This window comes from Tinamus guttatus, unplaced genomic scaffold (assembly GCF_059628265.1).
Source record: "Tinamus guttatus ecotype Peru unplaced genomic scaffold, ASM5962826v1 Tinamus_guttatus_pri_ptg000413l, whole genome shotgun sequence".
Taxonomy (NCBI): Eukaryota; Metazoa; Chordata; class Aves; order Tinamiformes; family Tinamidae; genus Tinamus; species Tinamus guttatus.
In genome coordinates this window covers 36617-55665 of record NW_028288947.1, presented here as the reverse complement: position 1 = coordinate 55665, position 19049 = coordinate 36617, and the positions used below count along the sequence as shown (strand labels likewise).

The 19049-nt window shown below is 54.0% G+C and overlaps 2 protein-coding genes across 2 annotated transcripts; both read left to right on the top strand.

Annotated features, from left to right (window-relative positions):
- Positions 1-2702: 2702 nt before the first annotated feature.
- On the top strand, positions 2703-3307 carry CDC42EP2 (CDC42 effector protein 2). The gene has a single exon (XM_088531376.1). The coding sequence runs from the start codon at positions 2711-2713 to the stop codon at positions 3305-3307; it is 597 nt and encodes a 198-aa protein (XP_088387502.1). The 5' UTR covers positions 2703-2710.
- A 3336-nt stretch (positions 3308-6643) lies between these two features.
- Positions 6644-18860, top strand: DPF2 (double PHD fingers 2). The gene is made up of 13 exons (XM_088531377.1): positions 6644-6683; positions 10458-10618; positions 10691-10798; positions 11031-11194; positions 12251-12343; positions 12651-12729; positions 13883-13924; positions 15701-15838; positions 16029-16157; positions 16394-16506; positions 16744-16825; positions 17305-17861; positions 18657-18860. Exons 1-13 carry the CDS (start codon positions 6652-6654, stop codon positions 18858-18860), a joined length of 1902 nt encoding a protein of 633 aa, XP_088387503.1. The 5' UTR covers positions 6644-6651.
- The last annotated feature ends 189 nt before the right edge of the window (positions 18861-19049 follow it).

Below are 19049 nucleotides of genomic sequence, written 5' to 3'. Positions count from 1 at the left end.
CACTGAGAGCACTGGACACTCCAGCTGGGAAAAGAGCCGCTCCAAACTCACGCAGCAGCATCCTGCTCCTTTCCCAGTCCTTCCACTCCGGACTGGGATCCCGCCAGGAGCTTTTCCCTGTTTTTTCTTGCCATTTCGGAGTGTAGCTCTTCCCGGATCAGAGGCCACTGGATGTTTCTCCACATGGATCCAGCAAAGCTCCTACAAGAGATTCCAAAAGTTTGCCTTTCCCATTGTCTCGGGAAGGGGCTGTGCTCTCCATTCCCAAATATCCCAGTTTTCTCCACAGTCGAAGCTTTTTTTTCCCCCAGGACACATGCAACCATCTCGTGGCTGCAGAAAGAGCCTCAAATGAGGAATCTCATGCCAATTTTTCCTTTTTTTCCTTGTTTACGAATCCACTGGCACAAGTCTCCCCCGCTCCTCTTTTCCCATGTGTTTTTAGGCAATATTTTTAGCCGGGTGATTTTATTTTCCTCCCTTCAGCTGATTTGAGTCGTCACCTCGAAGCCTCACGCAAGCACCAGAGATTCCTGCCTTGGGATTTCCCAAAAAAAAAGGGGAAAAAGCAGCAAGCTGGAGGCAGGCGCTGTCACCGCCGTGACCCCGCGGGGACCTTGCGCAACCGGAGGTGACAAATCGGAGCTAAACAAGGACGTGGGATTTTAACAAGGGCGACGCCCCGGGGAAATTCACCCGTTTCAAAATCCCCCGGAGCAGCACAGGGAAGCGGCTGCGGGACCGAGAGGACACTCGGAAAGACGCTGGGAAAAGAGTCGGGAGCCACCGGCTTCGTTTGCTCGCTCCCTTTCCGGAGTATTTTTCACTGGATCCGTTGGTGTCACCAGAGTGAATTTGGCTGTCCGGGTTGAATCACCTCCTGCTGTTTTACGGATTGGTTGGAAAAATCCTGCGGTGCTTCCGGGCTGCTCCGCTCATCTCTGAGGAAATCCAGGAGCGTAAGTCCCTGCTGCCGGCAGGAAACCCGTTTTTATGTCGGGATGTGAGAAATGAGTTAAAACAAACTGGGAGAAGGGGGTGGATATCGCAGCGCCGACACCGGATACTCCCGGAGACACTCGGAGCGATGCCGGATCTTTGGGGCTCCCTAAATTATTAGGGATCTTCAGGGTGCTCCCATGGTTTTCCGCAGCCTGTGGTGGAAGAGAACTGGGAAAAGGCAGCTGCAAAGAGGGAGGAAAATCACCTGGGATGAAGCCGGGAAACCCCAGCTTTAAATCGCAGCTTGGAAACGGCGGGAGCTCATTCCAATTTAATTTTATGGATTTATCGGGTGTAAACGTTCCCAAGAAACGGGGGCCCAAGAGCCGATCGGCGGGGGCACAGCTCCCAGGTGGGAGAAACGGAGGCACGGAGTGGCTTAAAGGCACCAGAGCCGGAATGTTTTGCGCTTCCGGGCTCTCCGCGAGGCAAAATCCTTCCCATTTCCGGAGAGATAAGTACGGAAGGTGCTAATCCATAGGGAGCTGGCAGCGGAAGCGCGGCCGTTCCCACCGGTTGTGCCTGTTTTGGGGTCCCCTTCTCGATTTCAGGGGCGTTTCAGCAATCCCTGAGGAGAGGTGGATCGCAACCCGGGCAGGTCCGGGGGATTTCCATAAGGAGGGAATTTTGCAAGGGGGGAAAAAGCCAAATTCCCTCCCAGAAGGACAAGGGAGGGATGGACCAGCTGGAATCAGTTCCCCACCCAGGACCAGATGGTCGGCGTCACCCTGTTCCTGACCCCGGGATGCTTTTTCCTGCCACCAAACATCTGCATCCACGTTTTTTCCCTCTTTTTTCCCTCTTTCTCCCTGTGCCGACCACTGGGAATCACATTTTGTGGAATGTTCTCCCAAAAAACACGGCTTTTCCCACCTGTTAACCATATCCAGGGCCTTTTAAACCCATTTTAAGCTAGGTACTGTCCACCCAACTCTGTGTATCCCAGCAATCCATAGGAAGCAACGGGATACAGCACAAGGCAGCACGGAGCTCTTCCTGCAGCACCCCTTCTCCACTCCCTTTCCCAGGGGTGAAAGCTGGAAAACTTTGGGAAAGGGATATTGAGGGACCTTGTTTTCCAAATCCATTGGGATTTGGGATCCCAATCGCCCTTGGACTAGACCTCACAGGTGGTTTTGGCGCTCGGAAGAGCTTCCGAACGCTAAAACATCAGGAAGGAGGCAGGTTGAGGAGAACGGGGGGAGTTCCTGTTCCCTGGATCCGATCAGATCCCATTTTTTGAGGCACAGGGATGTTGTTTTTCCTCAGGGTGGAGCAAACGCGGGGCTCCAGGTGCCAAATTTCATCCCAGCAGCCGGAGAAGCTGCTTCCCAAATCTGTTTCCACCACAGCCGAGCCCTTAATCCGTTCCCTATCCCAGTGGGAATCCATTTGGATCACAAGCATGAATCCTAGGGCTCCTTGATCCCAAGGCCTCTTGCAGGAAGAGTTTCCACGAGCACCTGGAATTAATTAATCACTTGACTCATTCTCTTAGCACTAAAGCAGCCAACAAACTGCAGCTGGAGAACGCCCGGAATTAACTTCCCGGGATGCATTCGCGCCGAGAAGCTTCGTCCTTAACGGTGATCCCGGCTCCCAAGTGCGGGTGGTTGTTTATTCTCCCCCTTTTCCCTGTGTTTTGCAGACTCGGGTGTTGGCGCTCGAGGAGCTGGCGGCGCCTCCCGGGACCGCGGGATCCTCCGGAATGTCGGCCAAGGTGCCCATTTACCTGAAGCGGAGCGGCCGGAAGGGCAAGAAGGAAAAACTCCGGGATCTGCTGTCGTCCGACATGATCAGCCCCCCGCTGGGCGACTTCCGGCACACGATCCACGTGGGAAGCGGCGGCGAGCGCGACACCTTCGGAGACGTCTCCTTCCTGCAGGGAAAATTCCACCTGCTGCCGCACGGAGCCGGAGACGCCGCCGCCGCCTTCCCGCTGGCCCGCGCGGCCACCGTGTCCGGCCGGGATCCGCGGCTGCCGGAAAACGCTTCCCCGCTCCTCAAAAACGCCATCTCGCTGCCCGTGCTCGGGGGGCCCCAGGCGCTGACGCTGCCCGCGGCGCAGGCGCCGCCGAAGCCGCCGCGGCTGCACCTGGATGAGGATCCCGGCGTTCCCGCGCCGCCGCCCAACGGACTCGCGGAGCAGCCGGAGCCGCTCCTGTCGCACGCCGGCTCCCTGCTCTCCCTCCACGTGGACCTGGGGCCCTCCATCCTCGAGGACGTGCTGCAGGTCATGGAAAAGCACCAGGACGAGCGCGGCGGCTCCGTGCGCGATTCCGGCAGGCAGGAGATCCGGACGTGAGAAGGGCCAGCGGCTGCGCGAGGGAAACACTCGGGAATGTAGGATTTTAGGTGGGTTCTCCCTCTTTTTTGGGGTTGTTCAGGTTGGTTTCCTTCCCCCGAGCTGCCTGGAGCGCCTCAAGCCGACCTTTGTCTCCGTTTTCCCAAGTGGATTGGGGCGCGATTGGGTTTTCCCGGGAAATCCTCCGGATTATCCCCCAACGGAGTAGGAGAAGCCAGCGATGAAGAATGAACGATGGTGGCTGAATCGTGCACAATGTTTGGAACGTCGTGGGCCCAGAGGATGGGGCTGAACTGTGAGAAAAGAGGGGGAAAAATAAAAAAAAGGGTGAAAAACTGGAAAAAAAGGGGGACAAACTGGCAAAAAGGGGGAAATTGGGTGACACAAGTGACTCCCTGCACATCCCGCTTGCAGCAGCTCCATCTGCCCTCGGATTTGGAGCGTTTCCACTAAACTTTTCTGTGTGTTTTTGGCTTCTTTTGCTTTCGAGAGCCTGTGAGCTAGGAAATAAGAGCAGTTTGGGGGGAAAAAATCATCTGTTGGGGAAAATATTCGCTCTCATTCCCCCATGGTTCAACATGGTGGGAGGAACAAGGGAGAAGGGGGCTCATCCCATTCTCCATGAAATCCTTTGGGTCTATTTTATTAAACCAGGCCCTAGAATTCAGCTGTAGAGATATATTTTAGTTCATCCACATTCAGGAAAAACGTTTTTTTTCCCCCCAAACTGCCTTCAGAGTCGGGTCCTGGCTTTGCAGCTTCCCGATCCCTCTTAAAACTAACCCCCTAAACACTGTTTTCCCCCAGAAACAGGGGGGAAAAGCACATGCAACCTCAGTGCTTGGATGCTGGAATTAAATAACGGAGGTGTTCGGAGTTATTCCCAGCCCTTTTCTAGCCGAGTTAGGCTGGGAAGCCCTTGGGAAATCGGGAATTTCTTTTAAAAAAGAGAAAAAGAGGAACGTGCTGATAATTTTTTTGCTGTTTTCTCCCTGGGGGGAGTGTGGGTTCCTTCACAACCCCCATCTCGCCGGGTTGTTTTGCCCGGCTCGCATCATTAACTAATGAGTCATTATGTTAACGAGCTGAGCTCGTCAGGAGCTCTTGTTTACTCGGCCCATCTGCTGGGAGGCCCCAGGGCAGGGGGGAAACGAGAGAGCAGCAAAAATGGCAACGAGGGGGGTTAAATGGGGTTTTTTTTTCACGTTTTTGCCCATTTTTTGGGGGGAAAATGAGTCTATTCCCGAAACCATCCGGCTGAGTGGGAAAATCGCCTCACGCGTCGCCGGTCACGGAGAAAGATCCGCTTATCCGGATGAGAGGCGGCGGCCCCGCTCAGCGCCGGGGGTTTTGGCAGCGCGTCCGGGCCCGGAAAAGGAGCCGGCGCCGAATCCGCTAGGAAAAGGATCACAATCCAGGCTGTCCCGTGTGCTCCGGCGACGCTCCCTGCGCGATTCCAGCATCTCGGTGCTCCCAAACACCTGGGAAAGAGAGGAGAGGAGCTGGCTTTATCATGGGAAGGGAGGGAGAGTATTTTTGCGGGATACGCAGCCATCTCCTGATGGCAATCTCACCAAATTCTCCTCATTTTGGGGGGAATTTTGAGGCAGAAGATGGTAACAAAAGCTTGGAGGGCTACGGATTTGGAATTCCAGGATCCAGCAGCCCTACCCAGTACTCCCTGTTATCCTTACCCGCAGGTTTACAGGTTAATTCCATGATTTATTTCATGACAAACTCCCACTCTACACACACAATCCACGTGGGAGCCCAGGGGAAGGATCACCATGGAATTTGGAGGAATTTGGCTCCTCACACGGCCTTGGCCGCAGAAACGGATGATGTGGCTGGAAAACAATTTCCTGGTGCGGAAAACAGGGAAAGGAAAACCCACAAACCATTCCCTCTTCCTCCCCCGATTAGGGGCTGTGCGGAAAGGGGAAGCCACAAGGAAAAGGGATTCACTCGGGTGGCAAAAAACATCGGAAAAGCCACACTCTCCACCCTGGGTAACAATATTTAAGACTAAAGTTTAAGGGTTTTGGTTTTTTATAAACTAATTTAGGAGTCAAAAGGTCTGGGCTAGAAGGGAATTTCAAGCGAAAAAAAAAAAAAAAGCTGAGCAAAAATGCTTCTGTTCTCATCTTTCTGAGCAGAGAGGCCAAGAAAGTGTCAGGAAAGGGCTGGCTGAGGGGAAATCCAGACTAAAGCAACGTGCTCTCACCCCCTGAATTCCTTTTTACCCAATAGACTGAGAATTAGGCCCAAATCCCCCGTCAGCACCGTGGGTTCTGTTCCAGGTCCCTGATGCAATCTCCCGGATTGATCCCTGCCTCTCCCTTTGCTTTATCACACAAATTATTTATAAAACGTTTACTTATTATACATACGATACGCACAACTGAACGTCCCATGTGTCCTTCTGCCTCCTTATTCACCTTTTCCCCCTTGACTACATTTTTCTCCTTTCTTACTATTATCCTTTAATTATTTTACATTAATCATTTTGTTTTATACTAATCATTTTATTTTATGATAATCATTTCTTTTCTATTTTTCTCCATATTTCCTATCATTTCTGCCTCTTTTCCCCTGGTTTTTGCAACGTTGGGCTCAGGTGCCTCCATTTTACCTCAGCCTTTTCGCTCTACCCTTCATCCCCTCCGCCTCATCCTCATCTTTCCACTTCCCTCCATCTTCCCACCTCTCCCTTTGCTTTATCACATAAGTTACTTATATAACGTTCACTTATTATATATATGATCCTCGCAACTGAACGTCCCACGTGTCCTTCTGCCTCATTATTCACCTTTTTCCCTTTGCCTACATTTTGCTCCTTTCTTACTGTTATCCTTTAGTTAGTTTACGTTAATCATTTTGTTTTTATGATAATCATTTCTTTTCTATTTTTTCTCCATATTTCCTGTCATTTCTACCCATTTTCTCCTGTTTTTTGCCACACTGGGCTCAGGTGCCTCCATTTTACCTCAGCCTTTTCACTCTACCCTCCATCCTCGTCTTTCCACCTTTCTCCATTTTCCCTTCCCTCATCCCTCCTCTCCCGCCTCAGCCTTTTCCCGCCTTTTCCTCTGCGCATGCGCAAAAGCCCCGCCCTTCGCGCAGGCGGCGGGAGGGGTGAGAACCCCTCTCCGTGACGCATGCGCGGAACGTCAGAGCCACCCGCGGCTTTCCGCGCATGCGCCCACGCGGCCGGGGCGGGGTGGGGGGGAGGCGGCAGCGCGTATGCGCGCGCCAACGCGGCGCCCCCCCGCACGCATGCGCCCTGGCTCCGCGCGCCCCCGCCCCTCTCCCCGTGCGCATGCGCGGTGCGCGGCGGAGGCAAGATGGCGGCGGTGGTACAGAATGTAGTGAAGCTGTGAGTGCGCCCCCCCCCTCCCCTCCCGGTCCCCCCCGCGGCCCCGCGCGATGGTTCCGCCCGGCCCCGCGCGCTGCCCGCGCCCCCCCGCGCCGCGGGCGAGACCAAGTGGCCGCCGCGGGGGGGGACACGGGGCGGCCGCGCTCATTGTTGGGGGGAAACTTTCCGGGGGGGGTCGATTTGGGGGGCCTTGGGTTTCTCTATAGGTGCTGGAGGGGGGCGTTCACACTCTTGCATGGCCTCCTATAGATCCTGGGGGTTCTATAGGGTCGGGGGGGTCCCTGTAGGGCTGGGGGAACCTGTGGAGCCCATACGGTCCCGTGAGGAGGTCCCCTATAGGGCCCTGTTGGGTGGGAGGACCCTTATATGGTTTCCTATAGGACCTGGGGGCCCTATTGGGGTGGGGGCCTGTGTGGGGATCCCTATAGGCTCCTCTGAGGAGGTCCTATAGATCCTGGGGGTCCTATAGGGCCCGGGGGGTACCTATAGGGCTGGGGGAGCCTGTGGAGCCCATACGGTCCCGTGAGGAGGTCCCCTATAGGGCCCTGTTGGGTGGGAGGACCCTTATATGGTTTCCTATAGGACCTGGGGGCCCTATTGGGGTGGGGGCCTGTGTGGGGATCCCTATAGGCTCCTCTGAGGAGGTCCTATAGATCCTGGGGGTCCTATAGGGCCCGGGGGGTACCTATAGGGCTGGGGGAGCCTGTGGAGCCCATACGGTCCCGTGAGGAGGTCCCCTATAGGGCCCTGTTGGGTGGGAGGACCCTTATATGGTTTCCTATAGGACCTGGGGGCCCTATTGGGGTGGGGGCCTGTGTGGGGATCCCTATAGGCTCCTCTGAGGAGGTCCTGTAGGGCCCGGGGAACCTATAGAGCCATCAGTTCTTCCCTATGGGTTCTTCCCTATACGGTTCTATGAGGATGTCCCCTATAGGGTCCTGTCGGGGCAGGTGGGAGGACTTCTGTATGGCTCCCTATAGAACCTGGGGGTCCTATAATGGGGTTGAGGGGCTCCTTATAGGCTCATCGGAGGGGTCCTATAGGGGAACCCCTATATGGCTGTGTGAGGGCATGCTATAGGCCCTGAGGCCCATATAACACTGGGGAAGGGGGGGAGATCTCTCCCTATATGTTTATTTTTTATATTGCTCTTTGAGGGGGCCAAATAGAGCCTGGGGGTCCTATAGGGGGATCCCTATAGGCTCCTCTGAGGGGGTTCTGTAGGGCCTGGGGAACCTATAGAGACCAGGGGTCCTATAGGGCTGTAAGGACTCTCTCTGTGGGGATCTCTCCTCCTTCTATAGGGGGTCCTGTAGGATAGGGCCTAGTGGAGAGGTTTTCTCCCGTATGGCTTTAGGAGAAGATCATATAGAGCCCTGGTGGTCCTGTTAAAGGGGGCCCTATAGGGCAGTGTGTAGGGGGTGTCTCCCTATGTGATCCTATGAGGGATCCTATAGAGTCAGGGGTCCCTCCATATAGGTCCTTGTTAAAGAAACAAGGGAGCAGCTTCCCCCCCACCCCCCTTATAGCCCCTATAGAGCCCAGGGGATGAGGGGGGGTCTCTTCTCCTATATGTCCCTATGAGAGGGGCCCTGTAGAACCCTTGAAACGTGGGATTATCTCTATAGGGTGTTGCAAGGGGACCCTATAGAGCCTGCAGGATCCCCTTGTGTGAGGGGGAGGGCCCTATAGAACCTGGGGGCCTTCTGAGCCCCATATAGAGCCCTTGGGATACATAATATATATACTATATGTATGTAATATATGTAAGTAATATATATATAATATATATATATGATATAATATTAATTTATATATGTATAATATATATATATATATGCATATATAATTTATATAGCTTGGGGGGCGACTTTAAGTGCATATCCGTATATCCCGGAGACCCTATATTGCCCCCATCCAAAAAAGAAGCCCTTAAAACAGTCCCTATGTAGACTCAGGGTTATATATGTATAAATGTATATATACATACACATATATGTATAAAAACATGTGAGTAATGTATTTTTACATATATGTTTATATATGTTTTGTGTATGTTTTTATATACATTTATATATGTATAAAATCGTGGACTTTTCGCCCATGGAAAATATGTTTATTTGCATATTTATTTATGGGATTTTTTGGACCTTTTTTAAGGTCCTTTTTTAATCCGGGAAATCCCGCCGCGTTTCCTTGAATTCCCCTCTTCCGCTTCCCAGCTTCCCTCTCATCCCTGCGCTTTTCCATACTTTTCAGCATAGGGAACATTCCTACTGCTCTGATAAAAGCAGCTCATCCCAATTGCTGGAATTAACCTCAAATTGCTCTATATTTTGGGAATTTAGAGAAAATTATGGAGTTTTTTTTCTTTCCAGGCGGAATTCCTTTTTTGCCTTTTCTTTCCGGTGGGATTCCAGCCACAAAATCCCGCTCTCCGCCTTTGGAAAGCCTGGAGGAATTTTCCAAACGTCTTTAATTCCTCGTGTGCTTTTTCTGTGGATTTTCCACTGTAATAATGGCAAACTATCATGGAATGCCCCCTTTTTTTCCCTTTTTCCTTGGATTTTGAAATCCTTTGGATTGCCAAACCTCTTCTGGCTTTGTCCAGAGAAGCCAATTCCCCTTTTCTCCCTGCTAGAATCCTGCAGTTTGCCGGAACTAATCGGGAAAATTATGGGGAAGTTTTAGGGAAGTGAGTTTTCCGGAGAAAGCGAGCAGCTCCAGGAGGGATCCGCTGCTCCGAACTTCAGGAATTTTAGCGGTTTCTTCATCCAAGCCTGGTCTTTGGGCTCCCTCTGCCGTCTCTGGAGGGAAAAAATCCATTTCAGGATGTTCTTCCCGGAAAATTGCTACTTCCCTTTGGGAACCATCCCGGGATGTCGGATGCTGCTTTTTTGGGAGCTCGGAGCCAGACTGGGATATTTTTTTCTCCTATGTGAAAGGTGCCGGTGGTAGTTTCCGACTCCTGGACTTCCCAAACCGGGAATTGCTTGTTGCAGCGCTTCCAACAGCCGGGAATTCCCAAATCCCAGGAATTCCCTCTTTATTTTTACCCAATTCGGCATAACGGTGGGGAAAACAAGGTCAAAACCCCTCAGCTTCCCATTGGAAAAGGCCACGGCATCGCCCCTTAGCATGGAGACCCTCCGGAGCTCTCCGCGCTTCCGGACAGGAGCAGAGCCACATCCCGCTTCCCACCCCGCTTCCCTCCCCGCTTCCCTCCCCGCTTCCCTCCCTGCTTCCCGCCCCGCTTCCCTCCCCACTTCCCGTCCCTCTTCCCTCCCCGCTTCCCTCTTCCCATCCCGCTTCCTCCCTGCTTCCCTCTTCCCATCCTTCTTCCCATCCTGCTTCCCATCCTGTTTCCCATCCCACTTCCCTCCCCGTTTCCCTCTTCCCACCCCTCTTCCCACCCCTCTTCCCATCCCTCTTCCCTCTTCCCATCCCTCTTCCCACCCCTCTTCCCCTCCCCACTTCCCATCCCTCTTCCCATCCCTCTTCCCATCCCGCTTCCCTCCCCACTTCCCACCCCTCTTCCCTCGCTGCTTCCCTCTTCCCTCCCCGCTTCCCACCTCTCTTCCCTCCCCGCTTCCCATCCGCTTCCCTCCCTGCTTCCCGCTTCCCATTCCTCTTCCCATCCCTCTTCCCACCCCGGAGCCGCCTCCATGATGCTGCCGGCTGGGCTGGCAGAGCAGCAGGAAGCGAGGCCAAGGTGCCTCTTCCCAGCGGCATTCCCGGCGGCATTCCCGGCGGCATTCCCGCTTTCCCTTGCAGCCTGGGCGAGCAGTACTACCGGGATGCCATGGAACAGTGTCACAGCTACAACGCGCGCCTGTGCGCGGAGCGCAGCGTCCGCCTGCCCTTCCTGGATTCCCAAACCGGAGTCGCCCAGAGCAACTGCTACATCTGGATGGAAAAGCGGCACCGCGGGCCAGGTAGCGCGGCCTTCCCGCCGGGAAGAGCCCCCGATTCCCGCTTTTCCCGTTTTACCATCCCTTTCCCCCCAGGTTTGGCCGCCGGGCAGCTGTATTCCTACCCGGCACGCCGCTGGCGGAAAAAACGCCGCGCGCATCCGCCGGAAGATCCGCGCCTTTCCTTCCCGTCCATTAAACCAGGTAAATCCCGCCCGTTCCCGCTTGTCGGCACTCTTTTCCATGATTTTTCCCATTCCTGGATTGAGCCGGCTGCTTCCGGAGAAGCTGCTTGATTAGGAAGCCCATAAACGCAGGGAGAACAGCTTGGGAATGCCGCCGGGATAAGCGCGCTCCGACGGGAGGCCGGAGCGCTGCCGTTTTTCCCGGAACGCTGCTGTTTTTCCTCCTGATCCCGTTTTTTTTTCCCCGGCAGATTCCGACCAGGCGCTGAAGAAGGAAGGGTTGATGTCACAGGATGGGAGCAGCTTGGAAGCGCTGCTCCGGACCGATCCCTTGGAAAAACGGGCCCTGCCGGATCCGCGCCTTGACGACGACAGCCTGGGAGAATTCCCAGTCACCAACAGCCGGGCGCGGAAGGTGCGGGAATTTCGTAAACCCTGGAAATTCCCAACTTGATAAATTCATTAAAAAACACTCGCTACATTCCCGCTTTTCCCCCTCTTTTTCCCGGCAGCCGGAATGAGGATTCTCACTCTCCTTTTCCATTGGCAGATGTTGAATCCCTGCCTGGCATGACCCCGGCTCCGGGATTTTCAGGAATTCCCTGTAAAAAGAGGCTCCCGTTTCCCTCTTTTCACCAGGAGCTAAAGGACTCCAGTCTGGAAGCCCTAATTTACCCTGATTTAACCCAATTCCAAAGCTCCTTTTCCTTGGAAAACAAGGCACTTCTGAGCCCCACAGCCGGATTCAGCATTATCCAAGATGGAAGCAACGGAAAAGCTTCCCAACCTTTGGCTTTAGCTTCATTTTTGCCATAAAAGCTGATTTTTTTCTTTTCCCGGCTCCTTTTTTGCTTAATAAACCCTTTTTGCTTCCCGAAACACCCCCTGGACACGTGCTCCGGGTCGGGAATCATTGGCTTAGCGGATCAAAGGCCGTCTTGGTCCGGATGAGCCTCGGTCTGGGTTGGAAAAGGGACGTTCCGGGTCACGGAAATCTCTTTTTTTTTAATTTTCCTGGCGAGTTGGGTTGTTTTTCCCAGCGCTTTCTCGCCTCTGGCCCCATTTCCATGTGTTTTCCCCTCATTCCTGGGCTCTTTCCCGGTGCTTTTCAGCATGATGAGTTTTTCCCAGTCTTCCTGGCGCTTGTTGCTGCTTCCAGGATCCGCTGGGATAATCTCAGGAAATTGAATTACTTCCCTACAGCTTTCCATAAAATCCTCTGGGAAAGCAACCGCCGCCTCTTATTTCTGCCTGGAAAAGAAGGGGAATTAACAGGTGCCGGATTCCCTATTTTTGAGGAATAAGAGGCACCAAGTTGTCTTTTCCTCCCCCCAAATTCCTGCTTTTCCCCAAAAATTCCGTCCTCTTCCTCGCGCGCTCCGGGTTGGATGCGGTGGCTGGACCGAGGCGTGCTGAGGGATCTTCCCCCTCGTTTTCCGTACCCTTCATCCCGCTTTTCCCTTTTTTCCAGCGGATTCTGGAGCCGGATGATTTCCTGGACGATCTGGATGATGAAGACTACGAGGAAGACACGCCGAAGCGGCGAGGGAAGGGGAAGGCCAAGGTGAGGGCGGCGTTCCGGACGGATGGAGAGACCGGATTGGGCCATAGGATCCCATTGATGATCCCAAACCATTCGGGCAACGCAATTCCGAACGGTTTGGGCAATAGGATCCCAAAAATCCACTCGCGATCCCAAACAATCCGGACAATCCCGACTCCAAACTCCGTCCATTTGCCACCATTCCCGGCTCTTTTCCTGCCGTTTGGGGCCGTAGCCGCTAAGGGGCAGCGTCAGCTCACGCGTTTTCCCATGCCGGATCCTCGGAATGCCGGCGCTTCCATCCTCTCCTTTCCGTCCCGCTCCGCAGGGCAAAGGTGTCGGAGGGGCTCGGAAGAAACTGGACGCAGCCATTTTGGAAGACCGGGATAAACCCTACGCTTGCGACAGTGAGTATGGAATTTTCTGGGAAGTCGGGAATTTTCTGGAAAAAAGGGAGCGTTCGCCTTCCGGGGAGGGAGGAGGGGGTTTTTTTGGATCCCTTCGGACCCGCAGCCCTGCCCTGATGCTTCCCAGTCGCTTGGGGTTTTTCCCAAAGGAAAACATGTCCTGTCCTCCCCAGCAGCGTCATTCCAACTGGGAGAAGGATACGGAGTGCTCGGAAATGGGGAAAACACTGAATTTTCTTCCCCTTTTCCGACCTGCAAATCCCAGCATGGAACACGGCCCCGGTCCGCAGTCCGAATCCCACTGACACCATTCCCTAAATTCCCAATGGTCTTCGCAGGCCGGAAACGTCACCCTGTCCCTTCCCAGCTGTTCCGGAGCCCTTTTCCATCCCAGCTTCCCACATCCCAAGGAGTTTTTCTCCGGAGCAAGCGGAGCGATCCGCTATCCCAGCTCTGCTTGGGATCCCATCCGGAGGCTGATGTTTCCCTTGCTCCAGGGAAAACCCGGCTCCGGGCCGGCACAGGATGGGGATGGAGCTCGGGGCCTTTCCGGATATTCCTCCGGGATTGTCCCGGTTTGCTCCCGGCACGGCTCCTGCTCTCCCTAACCCCTATTCCGGGGTTAAATCCCGCAATTCCGGCCCTTCCCGGTGCCTCCATCCCTGCGGGCGCCAGGCCTGGATTCCCCCCCGTTACTTCCTCCCTTTCCCCCCACCTTCCTCCTCCTCGCTGCCAAAATTCAGCACGAGGAGGAAAAAACACCCCAAATTCCCCCAAAACCCCCATTTCCACGGAGACGGTCCCAAAAAGCCCCAAGCGGAGCCTCTAAATCCACTTTTCTCTCTCCTTCCTCCTCTCCTATCGGAGCCGCTGCTATTTCCACCCAAAATTCCCCCTTTTCTCCCCAAATTGCTTATTTTTTCCTCCCGATGCTTCCACCCAAAATTCCCCCCTTTTCCACCCAAAATCGCGTCTTTTTTTTTTTCCCCCCTCTCCTTCCTTCCCTCTTTCCCTCTGCCCTTCCGCTCTCGGCTTCCCACTTCCTTTCCCTCCTTTCCTTCCTTTCCCTTGGGAGCCGCCTCTGCTTTTTGGGGGGATTTTCGCTTTTTTTATTATTTTCCCCTTTTCTCACGACTCTCTTTCTGTGTTTCAGATAGTTACAAACAAAAGCAAAACTTGAAACCTCCCGACCGAGGTAGTCCGCGCTCTGTCCGCCTTTATGCCTTATTTTTCCTCCCCTTTTCCATTGATTTTCCTCATTTTCCCTCCCCAAACCACCACCTCTCTCCGCTCTCCTGGAAAACGCTCCTTTTATTTATTTTTTCCTCTGGGAAAAGGGGGAAAGGGAGGGAAAAACAGGCCCCCCCCCAGGGCCAAAAGGCGCCGCTCCGACGTCAGAGCCGACCTCGGCCTCCTCCGGAGACGCTTCGGAAAACAGTTTAATCCCTGCTTCCCGCTGCGGGGAAAAAAAATCGGGAGAAGGGAGGGGGGAGACTGCGGGAAAACATTCCAGTGTTTCCATCCCACCCTTTCACTCCCAAATCTGTTGCTTTCGGGGCCCTTTTTCCATGAGGTGCCGGAATTTTTCCCTTTCCAGGTGTTTTTTTTTTAATTTTTCCTTCCCTAAATATCCCTGGTTTTGCCTAAAGCGGATCCGAGCTGCGCTCCGGCCCCGCGCGGTTTTCCAAGAGTGTTTTGGGAATAGGAGCCCCCACTGGATAAAAGGGGGGGAATGATAAAAAAAGTCCCTGTTTAACCCCCCTCGGAAGTGTCGCGATTCCAGAAAGCCGGAAAACCGTCCTGGAAAACCATTGGAGGATGCCGGTGGTGGCCGCTTTTCCTCTCACTGGGCTCCAGCCAAGCCGGAAAACCTCCGTTTTCACCCCCAAAATGTCCAAAAAATCCCACATGGGCAACTCTTTTCCCGCTCCGTAAAGCCGGAAAAGTGCCATTTTGGTGCCTTTTCTCTGTTTCCACGTGCTGGTTTTCCAGGATGTTGGATGCTCATCTGGGAAGACTCGATTCCTTTTTTTTTTTTTTCCCCTACTCCCAGTTTTGGGGCAAATTGCTGGGGTTTTAGGGCTGTCCAGGTGGGAAAACGCTCCGGTCGGTCTCCGGGATTGCTGCTCTTGTCCCGGAGCTGTTTTCCCGTCTCCATTTGCCCGGGATACAGAAAGACAGGGGGAAAAACGGTGTTTCCAGTGTCTCTCCCTTGCAAAAATCCCCTTCCGCCACATTCCAGAGGGTTGGAATTGGCCCCAATCCCTCTTTCCGCTGCCACACACGGAGCCCAGATTCTTCCCATCGGATTTTTCCTCTCCTTTCCAGTTCCCTTTTCCACCCTTTCCCCAGGTTCATGTTTTCCCCCTGCTCCGCGTTGGTCTAGGATGAAAAGAGCTCAAATTTCCCAGTTCTGAACCCAAATCCCAGCTGGGATTTGGGAAAGCCGGGAGCAGCCGGCACCTTCATCCCTGCGGGAAGAACAGTCGGAGAAGCCGAACCTGGAGCGAGCGGCTTCAATCCCAAATTCCCCATTGTGGTGGCACTTCCCTATTTTTTTTGTGCATCAAATCCCGTGATTTTTCCTGGAAAAAAGCAACTGTTCCGGTGCTCCCGCTTCCAAATGGGAGACGCTTCCCGATCGCTTTTGATCCGGAATTTTCCCCTGCCGAGTTTGAGCTATTCCCACATTTCCTCCCATTGCCGCCTTGCGCTTCCCATCCGGAAGCCGCGCCGGAACCGCTCGATCCCTCAGGGATCCATCATCGGCATTAAAGAAACACATCATGGGATTTTTCCGGATTTATTCCCAGGGGAGGGGAAGGGAAAAACCCACCCGGCATCCCGCATCCCAACCCGGTCCTGCGGGATGCAACACCGTAGGCCGGGAGCTGAGTTTGGGAGCGGGATACCGGCGGCGTTCCCGCTGTTCTGACCTCTTTTCCCTGTTTTTTCTCCCAAAATTCCGTAGTCTGCGGGAAGCGCTACAAGAACCGGCCCGGCCTGAGTTATCACTACGCCCATTCCCACCTGGCCGAGGAGGAGGGGGATGACAAGGACGATTCCCAACCGCCCACTCCGGTCTCGCAGCGCTCGGAAGAGCAGAAATGTAAGCAGCATTCCCGCTTTTTTTACCCCATCCCGCTTTTCCAGCACGCGAGATCCCCCATTTCGGAGTCTCCAAACCGGAGCCCGGAGCTCATCCCGAGCGCTCCGGGGCAACCCCGCTCCCCGAGGGCTTTCCTTTGGGAAAAGCGGGATTTCCTTCCGCGCCGCATCCGCTTTTCCGCTCGCCGCAGCCAAGAAGGGTCCCGACGGATTGGCCCTTCCCAACAACTACTGCGACTTCTGCTTGGGAGACTCCAAGATCAACAAGAAAACGGGACAGCCGGAAGAGCTCGTCTCCTGCTCCGACTGCGGACGCTCGGGTAAGGATCCCGGAAAACTGTTCTTTCCCAAACAGGGAAAAAACAGGAATTCCGGCAGCTCACACACTTGGGCTTCACAACGTTCCTCCTTTTCCCACACGGCTTTGCAGGCGGGTTTTTCTCCCCGTCTTTGCTTCCCGGGTGTTTTTCCGACCGGGAACGCCGCTCTCCGCGTGTTCTTTCCCCAAATCCCGGTGTTTTTTCCCCAAATCCCGGTGTTTTTTCCCACTTTCCAGGCCACCCGTCGTGCCTGCAGTTCACGCCGGTGATGATGGCGGCGGTGAAGACCTATCGCTGGCAGTGCATCGAGTGCAAGTGCTGCAACATCTGCGGCACCTCCGAGAACGACGTGAGCATTCCCGCCCTCCGGAATGCCGTCCGGCGGGATCGCGCCCCGCCGGGAACACCGCTGCAAACCCCACCGCATCCCCCAGCTCATTCCCCAGCCTTTTCCCACCCTATTCCCCGGCCTTTTCCCATCCCCTTCCCATCCTAACCCGGAGTTTTTCCGCTTGCCGTCCCGCCGGAGCTTTTCCTGGGAATCACGTGAGTATTCCCTGTTTTCTTCCCGCTTCCGTTTGCCCAGGATCAGCTGCTCTTCTGCGACGACTGCGACCGCGGCTACCACATGTACTGCCTCACGCCCCCCATGTCGGAGCCGCCGGAAGGTAGGAGCCTCATCCCGCAGTTATCCCGGCTTTTCCCGGGAATTCCCCGGAGCTCGCAGCTTTTGATGGCAAAAAAAATCCCTTTTGGGCTGAAATCAGGCTCGATTTGTAAAACCCGGTGTCCGTTTTCCCGCCTTGAGCACTCCATGCATATCCCTCCTTCCTGCCAACGGATTTTCCGGATTGCGGAAAAGGCCGGACGCTGGAAGCCAAGTGGAGCTACCTGGAAAATCCTTAACGCTAAATCTTGGCATCTGAGCCCAAATCCTAGTTATTTATTTCTTAACCCAAAACTCCGTGATACCAATAAAAAGCCGGAAGAATCCGGCTGCTCCCATTCCTTATAAACCATCTCCAGCTTCCAACGAGCGGCAAAAACTCTTGGAGCATCCAGATCCGGAATGCGACGCTCCGGCCATCTCTGTTATCCCATTGTTCCCGGTTCATCACCCATTTTTCCGCCTTTTTTATTTTTCCAGGGAGTTGGAGCTGCCACTTGTGTCTGGATCTACTGAAGGAAAAAGCCTCCATTTACCAGAACCAAATTCCTCTTGATCCGGCTCCGCTCGGTGGGAGAAAAACCCGGAAAAAAGGAATTCTCCGATATCTACAGGGCTCTGTTACTTTCTGTTTTCTTTTTGGGGGGCTTTTTTTTTTAAGTTTTCCTGTGTTTTCCGGTTGTTTTTTGTTATTACTATTATTATTTGGGAAGGGCGGGAATGGGAATATTGGGAATTTTTTCCTTATTTTGGGGCTTTCCCCCCCCGCCGCGCGCGCTGTGCTCATTTCTCTCCTTCGCCAAGCAGATCCGGATCCAGGAAGTTGGGATTTTCCCCTCTCTCCTGCTGCACGGAGCTGGGAAAATTCCCGACATTCCCGACTAATTCCCAATGAGGAAGTCGGAGCCGCCTTTTCCGGAGTCGGGTGGGAAAATGCGCTGCTTCGGCCTCCTCATCCTCCTCCTCATCCTCCCGTGCTCCGGCTTCGCTGCTGCTCCGAGCTGGGAAAACATGGGAAAAAGGGAAAACGCATCCGTGTTCGGATCCCAAATGGCCTCGTCTTGGAATCCTGGAGGAGATGGGAATTGGGTGACTTTTTTCCCGGGCGGGTTGTTTTTCATTGCTGTTTTTTGGGGAACTTTCCCCACCTGATGACCGGAAAAACCTCCGCATCCGTGTGTATTCCCACCAGGATGAAGCCTTAGCTCCAACGTTGATGCCCGAAACAGGGAAAAATCCGGCATTCCTGGGTTTTTCTCTCCCTGCTTTAGCCCTAGCGGGAGCTGCTGCTCTGGCTTTGAATCCAGCATATCCCGGCATTCCGGGAGCGCTTGGAAACCACCGCATTGGAAAAATCGGGGCCGGAAAAGAGGTTTTTGCCTCTTTTTGGAGCAGAGGATGAGAAGAAGCCGCTCCGGCTCTTGGGATCCAACGGAGACTTTTCTGGGAACGGCTGCGCGGGATGAATCTTTGGGAATTTTTCCTTTTTTTTTGGGATAGCCCTTGGAGAGGCCGGCGGTGCCTGTCCGGCGCCATCGGATTTGGGTGACGTAAATGTGCCTGTTTTTTGATTTTTCTTTCCTAAATCCGCTTTGAAACCTACCTCCTCCCCCCCCCCTTTTCCGACGTCGCGCCTCGGGATGAGCCTGGATACGGGAAAACGGTTCGGGAAGCCTCCGGATGAGCGATCCAGCGGGATCGCACCCAAAACCAACGCCAGAACCAGGCGAAAACGCCGATTCTGCCCCAAAACCGCCTGCGAATGGCTCAAAACGGGATCCAGACGCGGAAGCGGCCGCTCCGGCTTTTCCGCTCCTTTTCCGTCTCCGCAGCGGCCTTGGATCCGGCAGCAGCCCCAAAACCATGGAAAACAGCCCCAAAATGTGGGTAATGGCGCAAAATCCCAGAAAACGCCTCAAATCCCCCTGGAAAATGGCCCCCAAAAGCTGCGGATTCGGGAACAGAAGCAGAGCTTGATTCCGGAGGAAAAATTCCAGGAATTTTTGGCTTTTCTGCTTCGGCGCATCCATTTTTGAGGGAAAATGTAAGGATTTTGGGGCCGGCGAAGCCCTCCCTCCCCAGCACCCCCTCCCCTTTTCCCAAGCTTCACACGTGTCTTATCCCGCCTGTCCCGGGGGAACAAAACGGGGAAAAAAAAAGAGGAAAAGGAGAAAAAATAATAACCGCGACACCAAAACGGCTTTTTTTCATAATAAAAAGGAGAA

Excerpts from the sequence above, each read along its gene's own strand:
- CDC42EP2 (XM_088531376.1), top strand. The coding sequence starts at position 2,711 with ATGTCGGCCAAGGTGCCCATTTACCTGAAGCGGAGCGGCCGGAAGGGC.
- DPF2 (XM_088531377.1), top strand. The coding sequence starts at position 6,652 with ATGGCGGCGGTGGTACAGAATGTAGTGAAGCT. Across the intron at positions 11,195-12,250 it reads CCAACAGCCGGGCGCGGAAG|CGGATTCTGGAGCCGGATGA; the intron begins GTGCGGGAATTT and ends CCTTTTTTCCAG. Across the intron at positions 13,925-15,700 it reads CTTGAAACCTCCCGACCGAG|TCTGCGGGAAGCGCTACAAG; the intron begins GTAGTCCGCGCT and ends AAAATTCCGTAG.